This window comes from Crocuta crocuta, unplaced genomic scaffold (assembly GCF_008692635.1).
Source record: "Crocuta crocuta isolate KB4526 unplaced genomic scaffold, BGI_CrCroc_1.0 scaffold64, whole genome shotgun sequence".
In the NCBI taxonomy this organism is placed as follows: Eukaryota; Metazoa; Chordata; class Mammalia; order Carnivora; family Hyaenidae; genus Crocuta; species Crocuta crocuta.
In genome coordinates this window covers 5,398,422-5,415,991 of record NW_027530640.1, presented here as the reverse complement: position 1 = coordinate 5,415,991, position 17,570 = coordinate 5,398,422, and the positions used below count along the sequence as shown (strand labels likewise).

The window sequence follows — 17,570 nt, the reverse complement described above, 5'->3', positions numbered from 1 at the left end:
GCGATCTTTCCCAGCCCCCTTCCCTCCCCCTTCCCTGCCTCAGCAATCCCACCTGCAGCTGCTAGGGGCTGCCCTCTCTGCTGGTGGCCAGAGACCTTTCCCGTCTGTGCTCACTTCCGCCATACCCCTGCATGCACAATTTCTCACTCTGTAGAACTCTTCCTTCCTCATCCCTTAGTTCTCAGTTGACACCTTCTCTGGTTCCACCCAGATCAGACCCCTTGGCGTGACATCAGTTATAGCACCCCAGATCTCAACTCCCTATTAATATAACTGCCTCTTGTGATTTATATCTGCCAGCCATTTAGGCTGTGGCCTCCTTGAAGACAGCACAGCACCTGTCTTGCTCACCAATGCACCCAGTGCCTAGGACATGCGTGGCACCCAAACAGAGGCAGCACTCGGGAGTGATGGCTTGCCCTAGAGGGAGGCAGGTCAGAGCACTGACATGTTCAAGGCTGAGCCAGGGAGTTTATTAAAGAGTCAGGGGGCAAACATATTTACACGGGCCAAGCAGGGGCATTAAAAGCAGAAACAGGAACTGGAAGTTCCGGGAGCAGCTCAGACGAGTTCCACCTTGGCATTGGGGTACACCGCCACCACGTCGTAGCCCTCCGGCGGCTTGACGCGTGCCTTCGCGTGGCTCTCGCAGTAGAGCCGCTCGTCCAGAAAGAAGTAACCGCGCTGCTTAAGGTTCAGGCCGCAGTCGCTGCACATGAAACACTCTGGGTGATAAAGCTTGTCCCGAGCCTTGACGATGGTGCCCCTGATGGGGAGACGGGGAGAGAGAGGGCTGCTTCCAGCGCCCGACTGACGCATTCGTGCTCCCATCGGGGCCTGGGGCGGGGCCAAGGGAATACCCGGATCAGGGCGGGGAAGGCAGGGGTGGGTACTCACACGATGCCATGGCCGCAGCGTGTGCACTCGGGCAGTCCTTGCAGGCCACTCAGCGGAGTGCCCAGCTTGCTGGCGGTGGGCTTGAGGTTGCGGGGGCCTCCAGGCCCGGGCCGCTCCCCTGAAAGCCGGAGCGCAAGCGGCATGAGCCAGGTGCAGAGGTTAGAAAAGGGAATAATTTCACTTCTGCACGGTGTGGGTTGGGCCCAGCTTCAGGGACCACCAGCACTGCGACTGGGGACGAGGTTTGCGGGATGTGGGACCAGGGGTGGTGACAAGAGTTGAGTGGGAATCAGAACTCACAGGTGCAGCAAGGGGTGTGGGAACCTGGGAGGAGACAGGCAGGGGGGGATGGCTGGGCGGCAGAGCACGAGGATGCAAAGGGTGGAGGGGCGGATCAATTTAGGGCAACTGAGGGAGTGGGAAGGCAGGTGGGGCAAGTTGGCAGGAGTCTTACCGCCCTCCCCAGCTTCCAGCATGCCCTGCAAGTAGCGGAAGGAGCCTGACTGCTTGGGCTCTGCAGCCAAGGGCTCAGCTGGGTCCCGAAGCATCCGGTACACCTCTGAGCCCAGGTCCACTCCACAGTCGCGGCTCCGCGGGAGGCCTCTGGCTGGGTCAGTGCTGCGTGAAAAAGATGCACCAAGGGACGGGGTTGTGGTGCCAACCTTCCCTCTGCCAGTTCAGGGGTCTGGTGAGGTTTCATGGGTCAGAATGAAACCAGCTGAGATCCAGAGAGCAAGTGTCGGGGGTTAAGATGAGATTTGAGGGATCTGGGATTAAGATGGGGATCTGAGCGTGGCTTCAAAGGCCACCTCTCTGTACTACCTGTGAAGTGGAGACACATGCAGGGTGCTCATTTGAGTCATTAAGGTAGCCTCAGTGCTGCTGCCATTGTGATGCAATGGGAGGTGAGATGGCTGCCCATAAGGAGGTCCCAGGCCTGGCCTGCCATCTTCTAGCCCAATCCCAGGGGCTGAGGGCCGCCTGCTGGTCGCCGGACTGCCATCCTACAAGAGAGAAGGGCCTGAGGCACTGAGAAATCCTCTGGGGTAGTCTCTGGCCATTCCTTATACATTCCATCCCTACCCTTTTATGCCAGGCCTTCTTAGATGCTGGCTGGTTACCCCTGCTCTGGCATCTTTGGGCTGTGGTGCCTGGACAGGGAAGGGCTGAAAGTTGGGTCTGGTTCAACCCCAGCAGAAATGAGAAATGGCCACGGAAAGTAAGATACAAAAACCTGAGTGCCTTTAGATTCAACCTTGGCACATGAAGCATGTGGTGGTTCTCACTACCAGTGCCCGTAAGGGACGGTGTTGGGGCATGACCGTTCTAAGAAGCCTTTTAAGGCCAATGTGACTGGAGCAAAGTGTGTGGCTTCCTTGCAGAGATGGTCCGGGTGCCAAGCCTTCTTATCTGCCAGAAATGTGCTGGGGACTGTATGGGCCCATAGCAGGAAACACGAAAAACAAACTCCTGTCCTGCAGCCAGGAAGAGTCATCAATTGTGTGCCCAAAGCGCTCAGTGGAGGTGGGAGCAGACTGAGGTTCGAGGGTGTCATTGTGAGGTCAGCCCCCTCCAGGCCTGGACCTTTGCTTCCATTTCATATTTCTGGGCACAATATTGGTGACCCTCTATAGGCATAGCAGATGAGGGGCAGAGGCTGGGCCAGGGCCTGAGGATCCCCACCCCATCAGCCCAAGGCCAGCCTGGTGCCCTTGGCTAAAACATTTGAGGGGATGCCTTGAACACGCCTCCTCAGCTCATGAGAAAAGGGTGGTATCTCCGTAGTGTGGATCTGAATGGGGACTGGGGATCTTTGTCCATGCAGAGTCCAGGGCCATGCTGCCCCTAGCTTGTACCCACATATAGGGATGCACACTTTCCCAAGAACTTTCCACGTGGACGAAGACACCACACAAGTGCCAGCCAGGCCAACAACATACATCTAATCACACATACACAGTCTCTTATACTTGGAGTCAGTGCTGGTCACCCTGGGGGTGACCACAGTAGCCTCCATGGCTGGGACAAGATTGGTGGCCAGAGCAGCGTGACTTTAGGATAAGGCACAAGGGTCCAGGCCATGATGGTGGGTCTCATCATCAGCTCGGGAGATGACATGTAAATTTCTCCTCTGCTCTACAGTGGGGATGGGGAGCCTAGATGGTGTGGACGAGATGCCTGTTCTAGGGGAAAGGAGCCCATATCAGGCAGCCTCCAGCACTGCGGCACAGTGGAGCCTGCAGAGCTTTGTCTGGACTGCCCTTGCTTTTTCTGCAGCCTTTGAGCTGGGCGGGAGCCTGGGGAATGGGCGGACCAGCCAGAGTGGGGGTGGTATTCCCACTACCCCCACCGCAACAGACAAAGGGGAGGGAGGGTCTCTCGCTGGCCAGGTGGGCCCTCATCAGTGAAGCAAACAGCAGTAGGAAAGCCCTTGTCCCCACTGGGCCGAACAAAAGCCCCTGAGAAACTCAAGCACTTTTGCACATGTGTCTGAAGGGCAGACAGGCAGGCAAGGCTGGCCTGGCTTATAATGGGGACCAGATGGGCCATGGGCTGTGGGGGCAGGGCTGGGCTGGTATGGAGGAGCCTTCAACAGGAAGGAGAGTCACAAGGTCCTGGAGGAAGGAGGCCCTCACTCACCCAGCAGGGTGTGGGAGTCCATGCAGGGTCATCAGAGCCACTACTCCCCCCACGGCCACCCATGCAGCCGCCTCTCTAGATCTGAAATCAGTGGTTAGGATGCCATGGTGACCTCAGTCTTGGTGTGAGTTTCAGCTCTATCACCTCTCTGAATCTATTTCTTCATCTGTGAAACCGGGAATGTAATGGTATCTATATCATAAATTCCTTGTGGGGATAAAATGAGACAGTTGCATACAAAGCACTTTGCATAGTACCTGGCACACAGCAAATGCTTGTTGGATGAAGGGCTGTCATGGGCATTCCTGAGCTCCTATTCCTTTTCCTGGATCTCCCCCCTCTCTGGGCTGGGGCACTTGGTACCATGTACTCTCTCTCAGAGTATCCGCCAGTCATTGATTTGGTTCTCAAAGCCTCAGTGGGATAATCAGCAGAATGGGAGTAACTGCTTGCTTGCCCATCAGCTCCCACATGAGTGTGGTCAGAATCTGGGATACTCAGCTTGGATGCAAGTGAGTACTGAGTCCAGATGAGCAGGTAGAACCTCCTAGAGGCCAAACTCGAGCTCTCTGCTGGCCTGGGAAGGACAGGCTGAGGGTGCGAGGGCTGCCTGCTCTACCTGGCTTGCCTTGACCCATCACCAGGTTCTCAGCTTACATGGCAACGTCTCTGGGAAAGCTTCTGTTATCATCATCCTTTCTCAGCCCTGGGCTGGACCAAATGCCTCCTGTGTTCCCATGTAAGGCCTGAGGGAAGAAGGGTCTCTCTCCTATGACCCTACATGACCTATATGCACCAGGGGTGCATATGGGGTACCTTGTGATGGTTTTAGGGCCAATTGTGGTTTTCTCCTCCTCTGATGGCTCTAGCTGGGCCCACTCGCTCCCTGCTGGAGGCGGAGGGTGGGAGCACTTTGGGGACAATGAGCCCTGTGTCTGTGTTCCTGAGGACATAGCCCTGCGGGGGCTGAATGGGGGTGTTTCTGTTGCCACCCACAGAGCTCATGACTTTTAAGTACAAGGGGCAGGCAGCAGCTGAGGGGCAGCTCTGTTGCTTGTAGAAAATTCCTCTGACTCCAGCCTGAGCCACTGGCAGCCTAGTCCTTGAGGAGGTCAATAAGGGAAAGTGTGGGGGCGGGCAGCTGCTCTCTGGCCCCCAGGCCCACTGGCCCTGAGCCTCTCCTGAAGGACTGAACAGAGCTGAGCTTCAAATTGCAAAATTCAGGCCCCCTTCTCCTATCCATCCTGCGCTCACACTTGAGAGCTGGGCCTCACATATGTGCCAGGGGCCTGCACTGTGCTGCTGTCTTCCACCTGGTGCATGTCAAGTCTAGTCAATTTGTCAGCCCCTGCCCTCCCCTGGAACCTCCTCTGGGGTCCAAGGGACTATAAGGGCAAGCTTTGGGCACATAAGTGTGGCCGTGAATCTCTGCAAGAACAGCTGAGGTCCTGGAGAGAGGAAACCGAGAGACTCTCTGTGGTTCTACCTCAACCCTTGCCTCTGCCCTCCCACCCCTAGGAGCTTTCTTTTTTATTTCTCACTTCTGGGCCTTTGTGCTTCCTATATACCTCCTTTCTCCATGCCCCTTCGCTGGCCTTATTCTTCGTAGTCATTCAGGTCTTGGCTTGGATACCCCCTCCTTCAGGAAGCTCTCTCTGAACCCTTGGGTGAATAATGTGCCTTCTCTGGACTTCTTGGCCCCTGGCTTCTGCCAACCCAGAACTGCTAAATGCCTCTCCCTTTTCAGAATGGGCACTCCCTGTCATGTAGTAAGCATCTGGCCTCAGAGATTCCAGCAAAAGCAAAGTAGGGAACAAATATCAGAGCAAGACGAGGACTGGGATACATGGTGAGGGAGAGGCCATCGCGAATCCTTCCTTCTATATAGTGAAGCCTCCTTAGCGAGAAGTAGACATTAGCAGGCCCGGGAGGCCATAGTCCCAGATGTTGAGTCCCACGGCTCCAGCACCATCACAGAGTAGTCCTGCTCCACCTTATCCAAACTCTGTGGCCCAGAGATGTGGAGCTGGCTCTGGATACCTCAGCCCTGCCCACTTGGCTACCTCTCAAGCCTGTGGCAAAACAAGGCCCTACAGCAGCTTCTCCTTGCCCCCCTCCTCCTTTTGAGGACAGTATCACAGCTATGAGTCCTGTCATACACAGAGAGGTGACTGAGCAGGCTGAGGTCTGCAAGGTACAATCACAGGATGGCCAGGGGAAAACCGTAGTCTTAGATAGAGCAAGGAAGCGTCTTATATGCTAAAGTCAGTCTTGAGGCCTGAGTTTGGCTCCAGCCAGGTGGGCATCCAAGGCTAAGATGGGACAGAAGAGTACTTAAACAGTCTGAAGTCACTCCACGGCTCAACGTTTGCCCCCACCCCGCCCTCAAGCCTGGTGACTTCCTCTTGGTCTGGCATCACTTGGCACCAGAGTGAAGCCCAGCTGGGTGGATAGTAGCCCTGAGCCAAGGTCTGGCCCCGTTCCTGACCTTTAGAGGTCCTTTTGTCTCAGAATCTTGGACTGCCTAGGGTACAGACAGAGCCCCCAGTAGATGCCCATCACCTGGGGAACACAGGATGGGGCACAGACATGGCCCAGAGAAGTCTACTGCTTCAGTCTCCAGCCTGGCCATCTGAAAGCCATTGTGAAGACATCTCGTGCAATTTAACCCATGGACCAGGCCTGGCTGCTCTGCCCTGGGCTCGCTCTGAACCAGGCCAGGCCAGGTGGTGTCTGTACATACCTGGGCCTCAGGGTCAATGTGGATCCTCTGCGCCTGAGCCTTGCTGTCCTCTGGGGTGCTGGGCCAGCTCCTGCTTTCAGGCCTATGGCAGAAATCAGGATGGTCAGATATGTTTGCTTACTGTGCCTAATATGACTGGGACCAGGACCAAGAGGGGCTGGGCTCTGGGCCCAGAGCCCCCGCGGACCCAGCCTGGCACCAGGCATGGCAAAGGCCACCACTGCAGCACTTGCCCCTGCACCAGAATGGCAGCCATTATAGGAGAAGTCAGAACTTCAGGTCAGCCACCCGCCTAGGGTGGGGCTGTGTGTTCCCTCCCCACCAGCTGCTCCATGCCTTTCTGGTCTCATTCCCAGGGAGGATGTAACAGAAGCCTTGCAGCTTCCCCACTTTTTTGCCCTCTCTGTGGCCTCAGCATAAAGAGGCAAGCTCATAGACGGGTGAGCCAGGCCTCGCACACTGATCAGCTAGGAGCTCATTTACTTGTCCTCTTCCATCCAGAGCCTCTGGCCTGGCCTGGAGGTCAGGCATCCATGGGCTCTGGGGGAGGTGAAATAAAGGCTTTGAGGGGTGCGCCTCCCCTCCTGCTGCCGGCAGAGTCATCACCAGTGTCTGCCCAGCCCAGATGGGAAACAGGCCATTAGGAAATTCCTGCCTCACCATAGAAACCAAAAGCCNTCTATGGGCCTGGGGCCCAGTCCTGCCACTCAGTAGCCCTGTGAAGAGGCAGCCTAGGAGGGTGCATGGATCCCAGACTGACAGGTGGGTGTGAAGTGAGACCAGTGAGACCAATAATGTCCCCTCTCACCTCAAAAGGCCTCCGGGTGCCTTCCAAGGTCCCATCACTGGGCCAGAAACTCAACTCTGCCTCTGTCCCCCACTCAGTGAAGGATTTTATCTATCTGTCTACACTTGTAGACCACACTTACTCTACATTTCCTCACCTCTGCCCATTCCTTAATCCCCTGCAGACCAGCCTCTCTCCTCCACAGCCTTCTGCAGGCCTGTGCAACCAAAGCTCTGCTGCCCCAGGGCAACACCATCCCCACCGGCACCTGGCCCCAACCCTCTCAGCCTGGCTCCCAAGCGACTGCCCTAACTCACAGCTCTACCTATGGCCTCCACCCACTCAGAGCTCTTCTGGGATGAATCTAGGGCCTCTCTTGTGGCTATATGGGCCTTATGCTTCCCTGAGGTTCTGCCCAGAAGAGATGTACAAGCCTGAGGCCCGAAGGTCAGAGTGCACAAAGGACCCAGAGCCAAGAGTGTGGCCCAAGGCATCAGATCAGAATGAAGAGCTTATTCAATCTCCATTCCCAAGCCTTCATGCCAGGATGGACAGGTGGTACCATCTACCATCTCTAAGCAAATGATAGCCCAAGCATGGGCCGTGCAAATGAATCTTGTAACATACATAGCGAGCAACACAGACCCCACCAGAAGCCAAGGGTCGGAACTGATACCAGGAACGTCTGGGCCTACAGGACATGTCCAGAAAGTGTGAGTTGGCCTGGATTGTTGGGATAACTGGTTCCGAGTTCTAGACAAAATAAGCATAACAGGAAAGCTGGGCCTTTCTTTCACTTTGCATCTGTGGAGAAGTCGGTGGAGGATTAGAGCCCTCTGTACACAAGAGGATAAGTGGTCTGGGCAGAGCTCTGGGCGTGGGAACACAGAATAGCTCCTTCCAGCCAGTTCACCTGGCAGATCCTCCACAGAACCTACGTTGAGGGGGTCTTTGGGGCATAGGCCCTGGCACGGCAAACAGGCTAGAGGTCAGGTTCAGGGGCCTGCAGGTGAGACAGTGCCCAGGAAAAGAAATGCTGGCCCAGAGGGTCAAGGTGGCCTTTATGATCTCCCAGACTCTAGATATGTGAAAAGTGGAGATAGGTGTTGGAGGACAGAACCCCAAATTTTCACCCTGAGCAGACCTGGTGTGTCATAAGCATTCAATCCCTAAATCACAAGATGGTCCCACTTTGGAGTTAAGGAAGCAGAGAGCTTTGAGACTAAGTCACTTACTGGAGGACAACACAGTTCTCAAGTGCAGAGCTGGGGTTTGAACCCAGATCTGTGACAGTAGAGAATGTGCTCTCACCTGCTCCATAGCCAAGCAGCATTTTGAGGCAGGGTGGAACAGGTCAGGGGACCCCTGGCTCCATACATGCTTGGCTTGGAACAAATGACCAGGGAAGGAAGGAAGGAAGGGGGACCTCCACCCTGCCCCCACCCTGCGGCCCTCCCCTGACATCATTCCCTCTGGGAACTTCCTGACTCAGGCCCCCTATAAGCCTCTACTGCCTCTCTCACTCCACTACTACCAGGGCTTCCCTTGTTTAGCCATGTAAAATCACGGCTGGAGGTGAGTCAGGGCCCAGGAAACCAGCCAAGTGGGGCGACCACAGAGGCTACTCGTGGGCAGAGTACTGCTGATGTTTCCCTCAGCCAGACTGTACCTCAGTCTGGAAGAGGGTGACGAATGTGATCCCTCTTTAAGGAAAAGGAAACCCTTCTCACAGAGGTCATCTGGTGTACTTAAGATCCCGTAAAGTCTGCATGAGAACTGGCTCTGCTGAACTTTCAGGCCAGGGGCTCCCTGCTTTGGGCCAGGTGGAGAATATAAGGTCTTGGACTTGCAATCAGCTCCAAGAGCACAGTCAGGGGTCCTGACCCCAACCTGGACCCAGAAACAAATGGAGACTATCTCAGAAGCCTTCCTAACATGTTTACTGGCTCTCAGCCCTGCCAGCTCTAAGGCATAGTTAGCCGTATTGTGGTTTGGGGAGGTTTTGCCGACACACATCCACAGGGGATCATGGAAAGTCCCTGTTAGCAGTGAACGTGGCAGAGCTGAGCAGTTATGTCTGACTTCTCTGGATCCAAGTAAGACAGGGGGCAGGGAGATCCCACTCAGCCAGGACCTGGCCAGCTGCCTTTAGAGCCGAACAAAGACCCCAGGGCCTGAGTAATGCTGTGGACACCCAAGGTGGACTTTCCATCCTAGACCATTTATAGGGTACATATGGGGCTTGGTGATCCCCAATCCTCCCTTCATGCAGGCTGGATGGCATTACATAATCCACAGCATCCAAGTTTAGCTGGGGCAGAGGCATGAGCCATGCTGGGGACAGCTGAGGCAGAGTAGCCACAGGGTGGTAGGAGTGGTTAGCAGCCAGTCCTAGGAGCGAGAGATCTGAGGACAAATTTTGCTTCCCCACTCCCTTGCTATGTGACTGTAGACTCCCTCTAACCTTTCTGAGATTCAACTGTCTCATCTGTAATACGAGGACTATACTAGGTTTTATCTCACCAAGCAGTTTTTAGGATTAAATGAGGTGTCGGACAAGAAACCACTTTGAAATGGTCATCAAGCTGATCACTCAGGGGTGGAAAAAAGACTTAAATCATTCCCCTCCCCAGAGGCCACCCAATGTCTTATTTTATACTTGATTTGGGCTGCCTGTCCCCTTCTCATAAGTGCCTCCATACTCCTCCAGCCCTGAGCTGACAGGGAGCTTCTTCCTTTCTTGAGCCACTCCCATCTCCAAACAGTGTCTGGCAGGCCACTGGGAGAGCACTGCTTCCTAAGACCAGGGTGCCATGGAGCTGAGGCATAGAGACTGTGTGAGGTCCAGCTCTTCCAGGACACTGACCATTCCTAACTCATGTTCCCCTTAATCCCCCCCAATCACCCTGACCCAGCCTGCCCTGTGCATACCTGCTCACGGAGAGCGTGAGATGGTCATGGCAGCCCTTGATGCGGTTCTGTGCCTCCAGGTGTGTCATGAGCTCTGTGCTTTCACCATTGATGGCCTGGATCAGGTCTCCAGGACACAGGGCAGCCAGTGCAGCCTTGCTTCCGGCATGGACCTGGAGGTGGACAAGCCAGATCACTGGGCATTGGTCATTGTGTGGCCTTGCTGCGGTCTCTGCTCTAGAACCCTTTCAACCTCAGAAACTGGGCTGTGTGGCCCTCCTGCCAACATGACCTGTGGGTGGGCAACCAAGGTATGTGGTCTGGCTGCAGCCTCTGCTCTAAACACCCCCAATTCCAGCACCTGAAGGACTAGTGGGGTGTGAGAGCATATAAGAGGGGCATATAAGTGAAGGCATATAAGACTGGAACAAGTAGGATGCCACTCTTGTAGCCTCCATATGTGCCCAAGGACATGGAAGGGACACACAGGGAACACATGTGCTCCCAGATACGTACACAGCATGGACATGTCACAAATACCCTACATAGACAGTGCTCTACCCAGACAGATTGCACCACAGCCCCTTGACCTGTTATTTCCTACTGCCTTTGTCTCCCTACTTGTTTCCTCTCCTTCCTACTTCCCACATTCACATTTACCTACCCATACTCTGTCCAGGCCAGTTGAATATCCAGGGGCTACTCACAGCTGCAGAGAGTTCTCACCTCCATGCTTCTGCAGATGCTCTTCTCTCTGCCTGGAATATTCTTTCCCTTGACCTCAAACCATAATTGTTAGCTTACTCCTCCTCACCTTCAAGCCTTAGCAGAGAGGCCATTTCCCCTGCGAACCTGTTCTCTGGACTCTCACAATACTCTGTGCACCCCCTTTCCCACTTTGCTCCCTTAACTGCCTCATTCTGGGTCTGTGTCATCACCTCCCCAGTCAAGTTCAGAGCCATCTACTTCCAGCTGCCAATCTGCACTCCAGAGTCACAATTTTACCTCCACTTCCTCTGCAGGATACTCACTCAGGCCACTCCAGTGCCACTATTGACTCTAATCAAATGCTGTCCATATCTGGAGACTCTTACAATGCTGGTCCCCTCATGAAAGCCATAAGAGGTTGGGGACAGGCTCATAGGGAGGCATGAGTAAGGAGTCCAGGGGAATTCAGGAAACAGGGCACCCTTCGCCCTATCCCCGGTCCCACCACAGCCTTTGGAAATAGACTTTAAGCACCCTCATTCTTTAAATTTATTTAAAATTTTGAAATTAATCTCTATGCCCAACATGGGGCTCGAACTCGCAACCCCAAGATGAAGAGTCACATGCTCACTGGGACACCTCTGTGGCTAAGTCTGTTGAGCATCTGACTTTGGCTCAGGTCATGATCTCACAGGTCATGAGCTCGAGCTCTACATCAGGCTCACTGCTGTCAGTGTGGAACCCACTTAGGATCCTCTGTCCCACCCACCCCTTCTCCTCCTTCGCTCATGCTCTCTCTCTCTCTCTCTCTCAAAAAGAAATAAACATTAAAAAAAAAAAAGTCACATGCTCACCAAATGAGCCAGCCAGGGGCCCTGTAGGCACCCTCATTCTTTTTTTTTTTCTTTTATTTATTTATTTTTATTTCTAGGAGAGAGAGAGAGACAGCATGAGCAGGGGAGGGTCAGAGAGAGAGGGAGTCACAGACTGAAACAGGCTCCAGGCTCTGAGCTGGCAGTCAGCACAGAGCCCAAGGCGGGGCTCGAACCCACGAACCACGAGATCATGACCTAAGCGAAAGTTGGACGCTCAACCGACTAAGCCACCCAGGCGCCCCAAGGCACCCTCATTCTTACCCAGCCTCTCCAGTGGTGTCCAGCTCTCAAGAGCTGCCACTGATCCTGTTCCTATTGCTGGGAGTGGGAGCTCCTGGAAGCCCAGCAAGGCTCAGCTTATCCAGTTTTCAGCAGTGAGTGGACAAAGCTGAGGTGATAGCAGCTCCTTGGCTGGAGTCCTGGTTCAGGAAGTGCCTAAGCTGACCTGCCCTGAAATATTTTTGCCCCAAGGAATATTTTTCTAGAGCATGACACTCTCAGCCAACAGCCCACCATGAATGCTCATTCACAGGGCTGGGCACTACACAAGACTGTTCTCCTGGGGAAGCATCCATTAGGCTTCATCTCACCCTCCACTCAAGGCCCCTCTCCTTTATGGATACATGCTCTGTCACATGGCCTGGGCTTTCCCCGTAACTAGTTCATGGCAAACTTTCAACCACCTGGTGAGACACAGGCTGTTCTCATCCTTACAGTGAAGTAAAGGAGGCTTGGGGGAAGGGACACCTTGTCCCAGTCCCCATGCTGGAGAGAAATCTTCTTCAGGGGGGCAGCTAGCTACAGGATGACTCAGCCAGCACAAGGGGTGCATTCAGGCCCCTGTGGGTGGAGGAAGTTCTTGAAAGCAGGGGTGGCTGGGCCTCTGCCAGCTTCACTAGCTCGGGGAGTTCTGGTCAGAGAGGGCATGAGGCCAGGAAATCATGACGCTTCCAACTGCCTTTATATACATTGTCTCCTTAATCCTCAAGAAAAGCCCATTTCTTAGACTAGGAAACTGAGGTCCAGAGAAGCACAGAAGGATGCTCAATTGATAAATGGCAGAGTTAAGGTTTCATTCCAAGTCAGCTAGTTACAGGTTTTATCCACTAACCACTGTGTGATTTTTTTCTTCCAGGGAAGAGACAGTGTCACAGGTAGAAAGATTGGCATGTATAACAGCTCATCTGGGAGAGAGAGTAAAAGCAGCCTCCTGGGGTTGAAGCATCATTAGTGAGGAGACCATAGAAGAGAAGTCAGAGAAGAAGCAAGGACCAGACCTGCAGGTCTTGTAGGTTCAGGTGAGAAGGTGGCATTTCTCGTGGGTGGTCGGGAACTGTGGAGGGTTCTAAGCAAGAAGTCATAGGACACAGATTAATTCAGGCCTATCCCTCTAACTGCTGAGTGCAGGGTAAATAGACTGAAGCGGGGCGTCTGGGTGGCTTAGTCAGTTAAGTGCCCGAGTTCAGCGCAGGTCATGATCTCATGGTTCGTGAGCTCAAGCTCTGCATCAGGCTCTCTGCTGTCAGCACACAGCCTACTTTGGATCCTTTGTCCNCCCCCGCCCCCATGCTCTCTCTCTCTCAAAACAAACAGTTTAAAAAAATAGAAGGAAGGGAGAGTGGAACAGTGACGTCAGCTGTGACACTGGGGCATGAACCAGCCCCGTCACCTGTAGTAGCTAGGTTCCCAGCCTCTGCTCCGCTCTGCCCGGCCTAGATGCTGTGATGGGCTGGGAGTCACAGAGTTCAGTGCCATACTGGCCCATCCAGTCACAGCAAGTTTCAGACAGGCCTGGACTCCTGGCCCTGCTCTGCTCCTCTGGGTACACTCACTACCTTAGCTTCTCTGAGCCTTAGTGTCCCCATCTATAATGTAAGGCTGGAGGGAGTCCTTACTTATAATGGCTCTTGTGAGGCCCACCCAAGACAATCAGGGCAAAAAGTCCCCACAGTGGGTTGGGCATATGGTGGTACTCACTCCCAGCTCTGGTTCCTGGGGAGCTGGTATCAACACCCAATAGGGTGGGGCCTGGAATGCTGTGGATGCCCAGCCAAGACCAGCAACCACTATAATTCATAGGGGAAGAAGCCTTGGGCAGTGTTCCTGGGGGCTCCCTGAAGCTTCGTGAGCTAAATGAAGGTGCAAGACCCCAGCTCTGCCAGGCAGCCAGCCTCCTCCCTCACTGAGTGTGGCTGTCCCCACAGGGAGGTAGGCAGGAGGAGGCCTTGGAAGCATGGAAAGGGTTGGATCTTGAGTCCCCTTGGTAAGGACACTCCCATATAACATCAGTATCTGTAGACCTGCCCTTGAGGTACCTGTTAGGCATGCTGTGGCCTGTGTCTTCACAGCCCTGGAGATCTTCCCAGATCCCACTCAAGCCCAGGCTCAGGCATCCTGGCTCCTTGGACCTGAGCTGCTGCCGCATGACTTTGGGGGACAAGGGGGGGTTCTTCCTGGCAAACCCTCTCCCAGCCTGCTTGCCTGCCTGCCAGGGGCCTGTATCTCGGTCAGCTCCAAACAAGGCTGCTGCTGCTGCCGCAACTGTGATGTGTGGAGGCCTCTCCTCCGCGGGCAGGCAGCCGCGTGGGCAACAGATGTCTCTGCTCCCTGCCGCCTGTGGCCGTCAGCCGCCGCCACTGAGCCTGTCAGCAGCCTCACGCCCAGGGTGCCTGGCCTGCTGGCTGGCCTAGCACCCCCACCAGCCCACTTTGGTGGACACAGAGCAAGACACACATGCAGACAGACACAGAGGCGTGCGCACGCACACACACACACACACACACACACACACACACACACAGCAGTCTCCCTCAGGGAAGTAGGAGATGAAAAGCTCCTGGCTATGTTAAAGGCCCACCTCACTCAGCCCCAGGAACCTGGTGGCGGTGGGGTAAAGGCAGATGTGGGAAGCCTCCCAGGACAGCTGGGCCTGCCTGTCACCCTGGCCCCCAGAAATGGGATTCCATGATTCTATGAGGGTACCCACCCTCTTCTAAGAAGTGGAAAGAAGTCTCTCAAAGCCTAGACAGCTTGGTCCAGCCTCAGTGAGAGAGGTGGCAGTAAGGTGGGGGAAGGTGGTTCTCAGTTTCCTGACAGGGGCGCCCAAAGATCAGAGTACCTGTGTGAGGATAAGGGATCTCCCTCAAATGGGCTCAGGACCCCTCTGCTCTTCCCTCCAGACTGAGAGCCTTCAATGGCAGGGTCTGTGTTTTGTCCTCTTTGTCCCTTAGTCTGGACCCCCAGGGCAGAGTCTGACTCCCCTTTTTTAGCCCTTCAAACTAAGGGACTCCAAGGCTGGGCCAGGATCCTGCCTCGCCCAGACTGAGCACCCCTTCTGAAGGGGCCTGAATCCCTTCCTCTGCTCCTCTCCCTCCTCAAATTAGCCACCGCCCAGGGTTATGTGCGCCCCCCCCACCCCCCAACTTTTCCTCTGTCCTAAGCCTGGGCAATGCATAGCCCTGGAACCCTGAGGAACCTGGCTGAGGCTATTCTGGGCCATGGCCTTGTGTTGTGCTGTGGGCAGGGGTCTCACAAGCCTCAGAGTATGTCTCCCCTTCCCCTTCCCCTGGACGCCCTGAATTCCTCTTGGTCATTTCCCCTTAGGACAACTGAGGTCATAGACGAGAGTTTAACCAAAACTAGAGTGAGGAAGTGAATGGCTCTTTCCCTTTTCATACCCGGGGAGGACCCCAGACCTCCCTGGGGTCGCCCAACTCTGCTGACAGGGACCTTTGTTAGGAGAAGGGGGCTCTCAGTCCTTTCACCCCAAAACCTCTGACTGGGTTCAGCCTAAGCAGCATTTTTGGGCCTCTGTAGATCCGTCCAGACCCCTGGCCCACGACTCCGGTCTTTCCCTGGCCTGCAATGACTCCCCCCAAATGCGACCAGCAGGGAGGCTCCTGTGTGTGAACTAGGGGGTGGGGATCCTTCAAGGGACAGGGCAGGCGGGCCCAGCGGGAGAGAGGGGGGAGGTTGGGGCCCGCACTGCCCTGCCTGTTAGCCTCTAGAGCCAGTGTGTCGCCCTGGCCATTCCTTGGCCTTCGAACTTCAGGGACGTCGGGGATCGGGGTCTCGAGTGGATCGCGAAGACAGGGTCTCAGATGGAGGACCTTCCCGCCGCCCCATGGTCATCAGACTCACCCGCGAGATGGTGAGGGGTGCGCTGAAGTCCCGGCCGCCTNTGGCCCCGAGGCCGGCCCGCCCCGCCCACTTCGGGGGGCTCTGAGGACCCGCCCCTCAGCCCTGGCGCCTATTGCCCCGCACCCCCGCGGGGTTCGCGGAGACCCCGGGACTAGGACAGCCCCGACGTCCGGGATCCTGCCCTGGCCTCGCTCCGAGGGCCGCGGACGCAGCGCGGCGGCAGAAGCTCAGGCACAGGCCCTTTGAAGTCACTTCTACCGGGCAGCCCCAGCCTGAGGAGGGATGGGAGGGGGGCGGGCCCAAATGGGGGATGGGGCCCTGCCTTGCTGAGAAAACTCCTCAAGGTCCTGGCAGGCAAACCTGCCTCCCTGCTCCTCCGTGCCAGGAGGGCTCTGAACAGCAAGCACTGATGGGCAGCCCGAGGCCTGGGCCAGGGAACAGGCCCAGGATGACAGCAGGCAGTGTCTGGGAGTGAGACTAGGAGGGTACCCGGCCGCGTCCTGGGAGGCTAGGAGGTCTGTCTGGAAGAAGTGGGCCCTGACTTGAGTCTAGAAGCAAGGTGGTCTCTTGTCCTTCCAGATGTCACTGCCTGCCCAGGACATTCCTCCAGCTCCCCTCTTCTTCCAGGCCACCTCCCTGGCTGCACAGCCTCTTCCCCTCCTCCTTTGCAAGGATTTTTGTTTCCCAGGCTTCCTAGAAAAGGGGCAGCTTAGGGTGGCTGGGGTAGTAGCTGCACCAATGGAGGGGAGTTGATACAGTTGAGGCGTATGGAATTGTGGGTGGCCTTTCACTTGAGGCCCTTCCTGGTGGTCTCTTCATGCTCAAGCATCGTCCTCCAGGGATATCCTTGAATGGCCTTTGCAGGTACCATGGCTTGGCCAGAGTACACCTACTACCCTCTGGCTCCCCTGGACACTCAGTATTTGGCTACATCAAGGCAAAAGTGTTGCCTTCTCCAGGTTCTACTTAGCCTTTCTTGACGACTCTGTGTGCCCTCATGTTTTGGTAAGGACTCTGCCCTTGGAGGCTAACAGGCTTTGGGGGTGAGATGCGTTCGTGGGATCTCTTAACACCCCCAAGGAGAGGGCAACTCAAGAGGCACAAACTCAGGGTAGTCCAAGGAATGGGGGGATGCCTTTAGGGTGGAACATGGATGCCTCTCTGGGAGGTGGGGTGCTGCTGTCTGTTCAGCTGGCAGAGAAACATCAGCGGCTCATCCTGAAATCACTTCTTTGCCTTCCAGTTTACTTCCTTTTTAGGGGAAGCATATTCCTCCCTTCCAGAAGTAGTCCTTCTGATTATGACTTTCCTAACCCTTTAGCATCTAGTCATTATAATCCATCTCTGAAGGCGTCTGTAACAGGATTGAAGATGTGTGTAGGGTGGGGAGTGGCTCTTCTAGAATCTGTACATAAACTTGCCCATTTCATTGTGCAGTTTCTGGGTAAGTTCCAGGGTCCATGACAGTTATCCCCCACAGTAGGTCCTTGATGACATCTGAGTCCTATTTCGGACAGTGCTCTCTCACGGGACACAGCCTGGGTAGACTGTGCTCCTAGATACTGAGGACAGGCCTTCTTTTTTTTTTTAAAGTGCATTTATTTATTTTGAGAGAGAGAGCAAGCCAGGTAGGGACAGGGAGAGAGGAGGGAGAGAGAGAATTCCAACAGTCTCTGCACTGACAGTACAGAGCCAAATGTGGAGCTTGAACTCACAAACTGTGAGATCATGACCTGAGCTGAAATCAAGAGTTGGACACTTGGAGCGCCTGGGTAGCTCAGTCGGCTAAGCGTCTGACTTCAGCTCAGGTCATGATCTCACAGCTCATGGGTTCGAGCCCCACTCTCTCTGCCCCCCCCCCCCCCTCCCC

The 17,570-nt window shown here is 55.1% G+C and overlaps 1 protein-coding gene across 1 annotated transcript in view; it reads right to left on the bottom strand.

Annotated features, from left to right (window-relative positions):
- Window positions 1-451: 451 nt before the first annotated feature.
- The window catches only part of PDLIM4 (PDZ and LIM domain 4), a 39,725-nt gene continuing 22,606 nt past the window's right edge, over window positions 452-17,570 (bottom strand). Inside the window, exons 2-9 of the mRNA XM_077768873.1 lie at window positions 15,882-15,972; window positions 15,701-15,781; window positions 9,999-10,150; window positions 6,281-6,362; window positions 1,720-1,901; window positions 1,352-1,515; window positions 898-1,015; window positions 452-766 (exon numbers count right to left, since the gene is read on the bottom strand). Coding sequence (XP_077624999.1) covers window positions 562-766; window positions 898-1,015; window positions 1,352-1,515; window positions 1,720-1,901; window positions 6,281-6,362; window positions 9,999-10,150; window positions 15,701-15,781; window positions 15,882-15,972 — 1,075 coding nt within the window. The 3' untranslated portion in view covers window positions 452-561. The remainder of the gene's footprint in view (window positions 767-897; window positions 1,016-1,351; window positions 1,516-1,719; window positions 1,902-6,280; window positions 6,363-9,998; window positions 10,151-15,700; window positions 15,782-15,881; window positions 15,973-17,570) is intronic.